At 39.0% G+C, this 12,070-nt stretch overlaps 1 protein-coding gene across 1 annotated transcript in view; it reads right to left on the reverse strand.

Annotated features, from left to right (window-relative positions):
- The window catches only part of plxna2 (plexin A2), a 175,135-nt gene that overhangs the window by 27,199 nt on the left and 135,866 nt on the right, over positions 1 to 12,070 (reverse strand). Inside the window, exons 17-21 of the mRNA XM_079849341.1 lie at positions 11,694 to 11,933; positions 11,391 to 11,531; positions 10,016 to 10,250; positions 6,880 to 7,022; positions 6,307 to 6,575 (exon numbers count right to left, since the gene is read on the reverse strand). Coding sequence (XP_079705467.1) covers positions 6,307 to 6,575; positions 6,880 to 7,022; positions 10,016 to 10,250; positions 11,391 to 11,531; positions 11,694 to 11,933 — 1,028 coding nt within the window. The remainder of the gene's footprint in view (positions 1 to 6,306; positions 6,576 to 6,879; positions 7,023 to 10,015; positions 10,251 to 11,390; positions 11,532 to 11,693; positions 11,934 to 12,070) is intronic.

Consider the following 12,070-nt stretch of genomic DNA (forward strand, 5'->3'; position numbering starts at 1 on the left):
TCACACCAGGCTTTTTTGTAATTCTGCCTCTGTCTGCTCATAAAAATTTACTTTCCCTCTTTCTTCAGCAGTTTTAGATTTCTTTTTGCTTGCTTTCTTTTTTAACAGTTGCATTAATGAACATGAGGGTTTTATTAGCTATTAGTGTGTTTATGAGTTGTGTGTGCTGTGTGTGTGTGTGTGTGTGTGTCTCAAGGGGGGTAAAGGAATGCTTCATTGAAGGGGCGACACAACACAATGTGTCTCACTAATAGTCCATTCCGAGTGGTTCTGGGTGCCTGCAAATCTCATTAGGTGAAAACATGTACACACACACAAACAGCAGCAAGAGAGAGCCGGAGGCGATGGAGCTGTTCCATTTTTAGCCACAGTCCTCCACAGATATTAACATGAGGGAGAGAAAGACAAAAAAGAAAACTCAAAAGTTCAGTGAAGTACAGTAAGAGCTGTGGCCTAGTGTTTAGCACCGATCAACTGAGCCATGATGCTCATGTGGGTGACACAAAAATATACTACACTAACTAGGGGTGTGCCGGTTTCAGAATTGGTGATGACGGTTATGACGTGAGTCAAATGTGACGGTTCGTAACATAACCGTCGTCGGGGGCGGGGCGTTGCGACGTTCGTCTGTTATAGGACAACTTAGTTTGAACTTAGTTAAAAAAACTCATCATCCGCACCAACGTTTTTTTTTACCAAATTTCAAAGCCGCACCCGCCCGCCATCCGCTGATTGTTTTGCGGCCTATGGACGATGCAATGCTCTGCTGATGCGAGCCGCAAGAAAGCCCTTGTCTGTTCTAGAAAGGATGCAGCAAAGATATTTAATGCTAATGTATGAGGCATAGGCCTACGCTGAGTTTCATTCATTTACGATGAGATGCGCTCTAGTTCACAATGCAATGCAAGTGAACGCGGCGCACCGGCGCCTCCATGTCACGGTTATTATATTGTCATTTGCTTTTTATTTATTAAATACATTCAATTGGTTGATGAAACATTTATTAAAATTAAGATACAATTTGTACAAAACGAAATTCGCTTTAAATTAAGGCTTTCTACAAAGAAAAACCTAATGAAGTGGTAAAAATCATGTCTGACGATTTACAAAACAAAACTTGCGTTGGGACTTGGCAAAGAATCAAATACAGTTGGAAACGACGTAGACCATTAATGACACAGACTGTTAACAATTGTTTTTAATTAGTGTTTAAACATTATGACAAAAAATATTTGTAAAAAATATTTTAATAACACGGTTTTGGCGGTTATAGAGATCTAATGACGGTGTCTAACTATAACCGTCGGTCTCACAGTTATATACTAACCGTCACACCCCTAACACTAACTCTGTAACACACCACAAACAGCTTCTGAACATTATATTAAAAACAAACAGGACACGTCAGACAAAGGTCAAGGAAGAACTGAGAAAACAAAATGAGACAAAACGAAATAAAACAAGACGAAACAAAATGAGACAAGACAGAACAAACAAACGAAACACAATGAGACAAAACTAAGCAGAACAGAGCTAAAAACAAAACAACACAAAACAAAACCATGGACTCGATATGTTCAGCTGTGGTTGAGTTTCAGGAGATGCAGGTTCGAATCCAGCTAGAACCTAATCCCACATATCTTCTCTTTCTCCAATGCAATTTTCTGTCCTTTCTCGAATGTCTCTGTCAATGAAGAGTAGCAAAAAGCCAACAAAAATCTTTTTACACACTGCGCGACAGAGATTTGATTTATTGTGGCTTTCCCACTGAAATGATGAATCAGTCAGTGCTGAAAACAATCACATTCCCTGCTGATCCTCATGGAAACAGAAGCCCAGAACAAGCCCGAGTCTTATAAGTGTCTCCATATCTTCCATAATCAAATAAAGATAAAACATAATAATAGACAAGCAAATATTAATGCCATCTATGCTTTAGGCTATTTAAAATGAAACGTACAGCCACTCTGATGACAGCAGAGACCAGACAGGCCCTTGTTATTTTTCACAGTCGGTTATCATTAAATGCAAGTGGGTCACTTTATGAAAATAAATTAGTCTCTCTGTTGATATTGTCTAATTCTTAAAAGATGTCTCATTTGCAAGCAACTGCCCTACAGGCATCTTTGACATTCATTATTTTCCTTAACACACATGAATATCCTTTGTTCCTACATGAAGAAAATTGCACACATAAAAGTAGTTCACTCGTTATGATTGTCAGCTCGAAGTCGACTACTTGTGGATCTTTGTTCTTTATTAAACCAGCAAAAGGGAGCGGGAGCAGTGGCCTAGCGGTTTGTGCTGTATGATACGTTGAGCCTTGGTGCCCATGTGGATGGACAAAGCTTGTTATATATGCAGTACATATATATATGAAGAGTTCAGATGCAAAAGCCTCTGAAATTTTCTTCTAGAATGATCATTTTTATCAAGCTCGTATATTTAAGTTCAGTAATTTCACTTAAATAGCAATGAAAATAACCTATTAATTGTCATTTAAGTGAAATTACTGAACTTAAATATACAAGCTTGATAAAAATGATCATTCTAGAAGAAAATTTCAGATGGCACTTAGAGGCTTTTGCATCTGAACTCTTCATATATACACATACATACATACACACACACACTGTACATATATAAGTATATGGAATTATGGGTAAAGGTCAAAGGTCACAAATCATGTTAAAAAGTGTTGAAACCTGTTGCCTTAAATTTATTAAGTAAATAAACTTACTGCTTCATTGAAAAAAAAAAAAAGTTATGTGAACTTGAAAATTACACATTACTTAAAGGGATAGTTCACTTTGAAATTAAATTTTGGTATGTTTTAGCTTACCTGAAGGGCATCCAAGATGTAGGTGTCTTTTTTTCCGCAGTAGTTTCAATTTTGATATTTTTAGGTCAAACCGTTCTTGTCTGACAGTCATTTCATGCAGGTGTATGGTCACTGTCTCAAAGAGCATGCACAGAGTCCAAATTAAAACAATTCCCCATCGTCCAAATTAAACAATTGCCCATCGTAAGTACACATTGACGGCCTAAGACACAAAACGAGCGGTTTGTGTGAGAAAACGAACAGTATTTATATCGTTTTTACCTCTTATAACACAACCACATCCAAGTGATCTGAGGGCGCGAGCGCATCCTGGTGTGTGTCGTGTGCGCAGACTGGTGCATAGATATATACACTAGATATCGCCTTGGCTACGGCAGTTCATTGGAACGAATGTCTTTAATGCGACATCTAGTGTATATATATCTATGCACCAGTCTGCGTACACGTCACACAGCAGGAAGCGCCCGCGCCCTCAGATCACTTGGACGTGGTTGTGTTATAAGAGGTAAAAACGATATAAATACTGTTCGTTTTCTCACACAAACCGCTCGTTTTGTGTCTTAGGCCGTCAATGTGTACTTACGATGGGGAATTGTTTAATTTGGACGATGGGGAATTGTTTTAATTTGGACTCTGTGCATGCTCTTTGAGACCGTTACCATAGACCTGCATGATATGACTGTCAGACAAGAACGGTTTGACCTGAACTATCCCTTTAATTTTTTGGATTAAGCATGAAGTTTATTTACCTGATAATTTTAAGGCAATGGGTTTCCTCAATTTTTTTAAAAAAGTTAACTGATCACTTTTTACAGTGCACACCCTGACTGGCAAAAAACGGCTTTTAAAAAACAAATTGGGCCATAATTCTTCGCTAAATTTATCAGTACAACATGAAATAAGACCGTTCGCTCTTCAGAAGAACACCAGCGAACTAATCGCTCACTGAGGTGGGACAAGCTCCAGATGTATTCCATTATCCGAGAAATGTTAAGATGAGGAGCAGACACAGAAAGAGGTCACAAGAAGGGCAGGGTTCGTCCACACGGATCAATTGAAATCAAAATGCTTGAGATGGAGAGAAAATGAGAACGAGAGAGAGAGAGAGAGAGAGAGAGAGAGAGAGAGAGAGAGAGAGAGAGAAATGCCTTTTATTAAAGGAACAGAGAAGAAAATTAGTGAGATGGAGCCCAATCGATGTGGAGGGAGTGGAGGCCAGCAGTAGTCGCAGAAACAGCAGTGTTCGTTAAACCGTAACACTGACAGGAGACTGCGTGGCCGAAAGCGATAGCGGAAAAGGAAGGAAACAGTAAATAAATGAAAACACAACAGAAAGAGACGGATTTGTAGACTTTCTAAAACAGCCTTCTTGTTTTCCAAATGCTTTGTGTAAAAGTGAAGACAAGAAGCTGCGAACGAGACAGAGAGGAGCATGATGAATCAATAATCTCCTAAATTCCAATAGGAAAAAAAAGGAAAAAGTGTCATCTAAAACCACGGGCCCCTGATCCCCATGGCCCAGCCTTGCCAGCGCGGCGGGATTAGTGTTTTGTGTTCCTAACGACAGCAGATAATGAGAGAGACGCGTCGTCTGTCACGTTAAATAACGGCGTAATCCACATTCCCCCCGCATCTATTTACTGTGACTATTAATGAGCTGAGTCACGTAACGAAACACCGAAAATCATTCAATACGAGCGAGAGAGCGCGAACGAGGAACGGCTGCGGTGTTTGTTTGGCCTGTCTGCTTTGAATATTCAAAGTGTGATGTATAGCTGATATAACGCCGCAGTCAGCAGGAACAAATCACCTCCAGCTACACTAAAACACACTCGGCCTCCATCAAGTGGAGCGTAATGAAATCAGCCGCGGACTGTGCTGTGTGTTAGCCCTCGGGCAACTCTTTGTTTAATCATTATTAGTCTAAATCTTCTAGTTGATACGCTGCTTTGGAAAGACTTTGAAAAACCTATACGAATTTAGAGGGAAAGCATAAAGGACAGCCGAGAGCACGAGAGAGGAAAAAACAAGTGGATTTGAGCTGCTCATGAATGTTTTATGAGTACGTGGCACACAAATGAAAAGTGACACTGACAGTTGGGTCGTACTGAGAGACTGGAGGGAAGCAGACTAATGGATCATGAGTCAATATAGCTATAATGCTAGACTAAGATACCAGCGCAACACTTTAAGATCAGTTAGTAATTGACTTATTTACAGGTTTATGGGGTCTGAATATGTTGACATGATTTAATGTAAAAAAAAACAAAAAAAAACGTCATAATTTATATTGTTTTAGTTTTGGTTTCTTTAAAACCCATCTTCCAGAAAGCGCAGTCTGCTCTGATTGGTCAGCTGGCCTCAGTCTGTTGTGATTGATCTACCGCTTAGACATGTGTCGGAATTGTAACGACCCTTACCATAACAGGTGAGTCCCAAGGCTTCCTGAGCCGCTGTAAAAACTACTGTAACTATGGTGTCACTTGCTGTATCAGTTCGTAATGACAGTCAAGAAGAACAAGCTGATCAACCCGAACCACCTCCGTAAGCACGACTTGAGCAGGACGTTTCACAGTGATATTTTATATATTTTTATTTATGTGATATGTTATAACTGTGTCATTTCTCCATCAACACACCGACCTGCAACGAACTGCATGATTCAGAAACCAGTTGCTAGAAAAATGGTGATAACACAAGAAAAGGTTGTGTTTTTACTGCTGAGAAATAGTGTTAAACATTTTTATTTTTTTTAAATAGTGTTAAAAAAGTCCATGTAATGATGTTTTGCTCTCACAGTGAAAAAAACTGCATTTCCTCAGCATGGTGATAAACTATTTCTGGTGTAACCGGTCCTACTCTGGGTCTCCGGCGTGGGAGGAGGGCACTCTAACAAGGACACTAAAGACCGCAGCCACTAGCGTGTGTCTCTTGAGACCAGGGGAATGAGGTTTACACACTCAGCTCTTACTAGCCTATGCCCGTTACACTAACCCCTCTAAACCTCACTCCCATTTGGGTCACAGCACCAAATGTAACCCATTCTACTCAACCCGCTTCGTGCGGGATTTGAACCTGGGTCTCCAGTGTGGACTGAAGCCGTTAGCGTCAGTCGCTAGCACGCCTCTTGAGGCCAGGGGAGTGAGGTTTACACACGCTTACTGGCCTACGTCTGATACACTGGCTTTATAATGACCAATGTTTAAGAGCGAGCCAAACTAGCCAGTAGGTGGGAATTATGCAAAGTTTACATGGTGACATATACATGCCACAGAAAAAAAATGTCAGCACTACAAGCGAGGTGTTCAAAGCAGGTGTTTTTTGCTAGAGAGATTCACTCCCTTTGGGGTGGACTTTGATTGTTTACATGCACAAACAGCTATATGACACAGGTAAAATTAAAAACTACAAAGCAATTGAAAAACTAACACTAAAAACACAAAAAAATGAAGTAAACAGCAAACCTCCTGAGTAGTAGTTTGGGGTGGTTCTTGCTCTCCAGGTTCTTGTCGATGAGGTCGGAGAGCAGGTGTTTGAGCACATCTGTGGCGTATTCCAGTCGACCCTGTAGAGCCGTCATTATGAGCGACGCCACATTGCCGCGGTCGCGCATGGAGAAGGAGCGCTGCATTTCCAGCGTACGGATGAATGTCAACAAAAACACCTTGTTGTTTATCAGCTGGCCAAACAGCTTCAGAGCTTTTTCAACACATAGCTGCCCATTACCAGAGACCTGCAACACACAACAACATCTTTGTCAATGAACTAGACTGTCAATAAACTAAATTCCTTAAATACATCATTTATATTAAAAGATCACATGTAAACTACACCATTGTCTGATCAGAAATGACATTTTGATGGTGGATTGGTATGGACTTGAGCTGCGTAGCCCCGCTCAAAGTGAAATCTCACTGGTCCAAAATCCTGCCCCATATAACCGTTTATTAAACATCCAGTAAGATTGGCTATGATTGTGTCACATGGTACCGAAGTGTGCACCCATGTTGCATTAAATAAAGTAAACCGCAGCCCACCTCCAGCTCTCTGAGCACAGGATGGTCCTCGATGCCAGGGAATAGCACTCTCATGGCATATGTGCGGTAATCCAGATAGGGAATACCAGCCCGGTCCAGATCACTCGTCAACTCATTGATATCGGTCTGCAGTTCTGCAAAAGCTGAAAAAAAAAAAAAAAGAGAGACACAATTTTCAATACACAGTAATTCACAGTTCAATGTCTAGGTCATTTTTAGCCACAAAATCTATTGAAACAAATTTTTATTTTGCTTAATGAAAATTAAGCCTATTTTTGGGATTGGGACATTATTGTCATTATTAACATTCTTATCAAATTATTTTTACTGTAATACAAAAAAGTAAATGTAAAGTACATCATGGTAGTATTTGTTGTTATACTATGCTTTAATTTAATATAAGAACATTAAAATGTATGAACAATATATATATATTTTTTTATTTATTTAAAAATGACTATTATATGAAAATCACCACTAACATTAATTGGTTTATTAATTAATAAATATTATTATTATTATTAATATTAATACTAAAACATTATTAATATTATCACATACTATTTTACCCTCAAAATTAAAAGATCAGTATGCATTACACAGTAATGAGAGTTGAGCAAGGAAATTGTGGTAACACTTTACAATAAGGTTCTTTAGTTAACATTAGTTAATGTATTAACTAACACGAACTGAGCAATACACTTACAGTACAGTATTTAGTTAATAAAAATACAGCTGTACAGTGTTTGTTCATGTTAGTTGACAGTGCATTAACTAATGTTAACAAATACAACTAATGAACTTAATTAACTAATGAACCTTATTGTAAAGTGTTACCAAAATTGTTTTTAATTCGTAACCAAAAAAAAAAAAAAAGTCCAACAATATGACTAATTTTCTTAATGCAAAATATAATTTCTTATTTCTTCCTTAAAAATGTTGGGTGATTTAGGAACATTCCTTGAGTTTGGGTTTTGAAGCCACACGCCACATAAAAGGTCCAAAGCATGCCGAAACCTGAACTTCTGTTCTAATCAACTACTCTGAAGACTTTGTTTTGTCCAGTTTGAGGTTTTTATGAAGTTCCTGAAGGTTGTTGCAGGCAGACAAAGAGAGCAAACCAAAATAACCTCTCAGCTTCTCTGTATTTATGGTGTTCACACTCACACAAACACACACACACACACACACAGAGTAAATTGCAGGCTGCTGAAGTGCTTGTCCCCTGCTGGTGGAGACTGGAGGTGGGATGTCTTTAATTGGGTCTATTCTGACAGAGCCTGGGGCAGCACTCTTCCCTGAGGGAGTTATCTATCTCTCTTTCTCTCTCCCCACACATTTCCTTATTTCTCCTTTCTGGAACGTTCTTTCTGATTCACTCTATCTGTCTCCTCTCACCTGTCCTCCCTCTCTTCATCTTGGTCTGGCGTTCTCTCTCTATGCCTTTCTTCTCCTTTTAAACTCACTCTTTTGCAGGCGTTCGTGGAGTGCAGGGCTCCACGAACCCCTTTAATACTTCTGCATCTTATATTCCTTGCGACTCTAGAGTCAGCCAACACAAACTACATCCTCTCAGCCCCGCTAACCATGGGTCAGGGACACTCTTTTGTCTGAACTGTGTGTACGAAACTGTTTTATCTGTCAGCCTTCTGGAACCCTCAGACGATGATGTGTGCTGCATCATTCTATGAATAAAGGTTTAATTGGTGCTATCTGATTAATAAGAATATGACATCATGAAAAATCAAACACAAATGTCATGTGCTGCATTTCTTGAGTGTATATATATATATATATATATATATATATATATATATATATATTAAATTAAATTAACAAACATTTTATAAAAAGAGACAAGCCATCTCTAAGGCCCTGTGTACACCTGGTATTAAGATGCATTTTGGTCAATCCGATCACAAGTGGACAGCACTAAATACAGGTGTAAACAGGGTCTGAAATGTTTTGAGCTTCTCCACTTTTGACCACTTCCAGTGGTAGTCGAAAACACATTCGACCGGATTGCTTGTGTAGTGTAAGCGCTCATGTGGTTAAATGTGTTCAAAGAACCACAAAAGACCGCCTACTCTCCTCCTACTGACCTAACATTAAGGGAAGTGCGCTATCCAGACAGGAATTAAAATGTGTCGGCTGAAGACCTAAGTTTGGTTTGAAGATGTAAAACTTACTAAGCAAAAGTTATCTTGCCAACACTGATTTCTAACACACACTCTGGGCTTGTGGCTATTAGAGAAGAAACGAAAGCTGCTGCTTTCCATATGTTTTTCCGTCATCTCCTTTAACGTTCATACTGTATGTAAATTGTGCGAGCTTATGCTGCCTTCACGTGCTATGGAAAAGATGATATTTTCCACTTGTGAACTGGTATTTACCAGTGTGTTGTGTTCAAGTGCTTTTGTTGTCGTAATGTAGTACCCGCAAGGTCTGTGTCAGTAGAGTATCTTTTTTATCTTTACAAAAAAAAAAAAAAAAACGTAAATGTGGTGCTTTCTGATGATTAAAACATAATTAATAATAAAAATGTTAATGACACAACATTGTATAGGCTACAAAAACTATCCGCTAACAGTATTCACGACTCTTGCGTTGCTCTCCGCCATTTTGAAAAGGTCAAAGGTTATCTCATCTCGGCAACTCGTGCATCAAAATATTCTACGAGTTGCCCAGTGGAAAATACCACATGAGGGGGTGTTCATGTGCATTTTCCATGTCGGCTTTTGGTATTTACCATAATTACCATAGCACGTGAAGGCACCATTATTTCATCCATGAGATCGAAATATCTGAATAAAGCCCATACATTTACCCACCCATAGACCCTCCCCTTGAAGAAATCAGGAGAAAAGTGGTTGAAAGTGGACAAAAGAGAACACCAGGTGTAAACGTCTACTTGTGATCCGATTGACCAAAACACATCTTAATACCAGGTGTAAACAGGCCGTAAAAACATAAACAAGTGTCAGAAACTAATTGAAAAATTCAATTACCTGACTCGCTAAATTATGTTTTATCCAGGACAAGACAGTCCTGTTTTGGGGTCATAATGAAACAAGATCGGTTTCTCCAAAATAAACCCAAAAAATCAATAAAGCAACATAGTGAAAATCTTTCTCACCTTCTTTACACTCCAGCGCGACCCTGGACTCCAGGTTGTCCATTTGCATCTGGAGTCGCTTGAGTGTGAGGTCGTTCTCCCGGGATTTACGCTTGTAGGCAATAAGCACAAGGATGACGATGATGAGAAGCAGTCCGCCACCGGCAGCGATGCTGACAATGGCAGGAAGAGTCAGGAGGCTGTCAGAAAGAATGTTTACTGAACCAGGGGACACATGCAGACCACCGACCTGCACCTGAGAGAACAAACACACATATATACACATGAGAATCAGTTAAGAATAATCACACACACAGATACACATATAAAGATGTGCACGCAGAGACACAGAGTGTAAAAATATACCTTACCCATTCAATCCACAAAAATAGAGAAAAAACATACACATTGCTTTGAGTAAGTTTTGGGCAGCACTAACAGTAATTGGTTTTCTGTTCCTAGGGAACCTGGTGACAGCAACAAGACTGTGGCATTGCTGAAGGTCTGGCCTGCGTCTCCACCAGCGGTACAACAATAGTAAATAATGAGCATGAGGGCATTTAACACCCACCTCAACAGCACAGGTCTCAGATCTAGTAAACACGTACTAAAGGCCTTTCAAGCATGTTAAACACATGAAAACACATCAGGAATGGTTCACAGAAATCCAAATTATTTCAATCTGATCATAACTGCTGACTTGTTTTCTTTAACAAAAAAGGATCAGAAATGTGACATTATGGAAAGAGAGATGGAAAAACTACAAATATTTGGGTTGGATTTCAAATGTTTTTGAAAGAAGTCTCTTATGCTCACCAAGGCTGCATTTATTTGATCGAAAATAAAGTTAAAACTGTAATAGTGTGAAATATTATTATGATTCAAAATAACGGTTTTCTATTTTAATATAGTATATTTTATAATGTAATTTATTCCTGTGATGGCCAAGCTGAATTTTCAGCATCGTTACTCCAGTCTTCAGTGTCACATGATCCTTCAGAAATCATTCTAATATGATTATTTGGTGCTCAAGAAACATTTCTTATTATGATCAATGTTGAAAAAACTTGTGTTGCTTTATGTGGAAACTGATGCATTTTTATCCTGGATTATTTGATGAATAGAAAGTTCAAAAGGACAGCATTTATTTCAAATTTGTGACATTATAAATGTATTTACTGTCTCTTTTAATCATTTTAATGCTTCTTCACTGAATAAAAGTACTTTTTATTTTCAATGATAGTGTAATTCACTATATGGGAAAGGTACTGAGACACGTTTCCATTCATCAGAAATCAGATTTCAGGTTTCGCTCTTGACTGAAAAATATTTCAGAAAAAAAAAACTAAAAAGATTTGAGCTGGATGTGTCCAACATACAGATGCATTATATTTACCATGATTTTGTACTGGCCGGTGAGATTAGGTGGCTCGCACAGCAGTTGAGACTCAGATACGGTGACAGAACATGGAGTCTCTCCTATCAGAACGGTGTAATTAAGCTTCACTCCAGAGGCCAAGGGAACCAGATTCTTACCCTGGTACACAAACACAGCACATGTGAAAGGTTAGTTACCATTGAAAAGCTTACACTACTGAATATTTAACTACTTTCAGTATACATTGCATAAGCTTGGGTAGTGACAGTCTGATCTGTACATCTGAGGTCAAAGAGTCAAGCGTGTGGTGGATGGATGTACCTTTAAAATGATAGGTGAGCCAGGTTTCTGTTCCAGTATGCCATTGGTGCTGAGAGGCTCAAAGTAAGGGTTGGGGTAGTACATGAAGTTAGTGTTGTTGTACACTAAAAGAGCCTGCACATTATTGAAGATGAAACCAAACTCGTCTGCGTGCTTGACTGAGTCCAAACCCGGCCTGTACTCGGCTGTCAGCGAGGGAGCGAAACAGCTCATAGTCGTGGTGTTCAGAATCTTACAGACCTGGAAATGAGAGAGAGACAGAGATAAATATGCTTTATTTTCATCACCAGTTTTTGAGAGTAATTGTTATTCATTGTTTCATCTCACTTCAGTTCTTTCCCATTAAGATCCCTTTGATACCATCTGTTTTCAAGTGT

This window comes from Squalius cephalus (assembly GCF_949319135.1).
Source record: "Squalius cephalus genome assembly, chromosome: 18".
NCBI lineage: Eukaryota > Metazoa > Chordata > Actinopteri > Cypriniformes > Leuciscidae > Squalius > Squalius cephalus.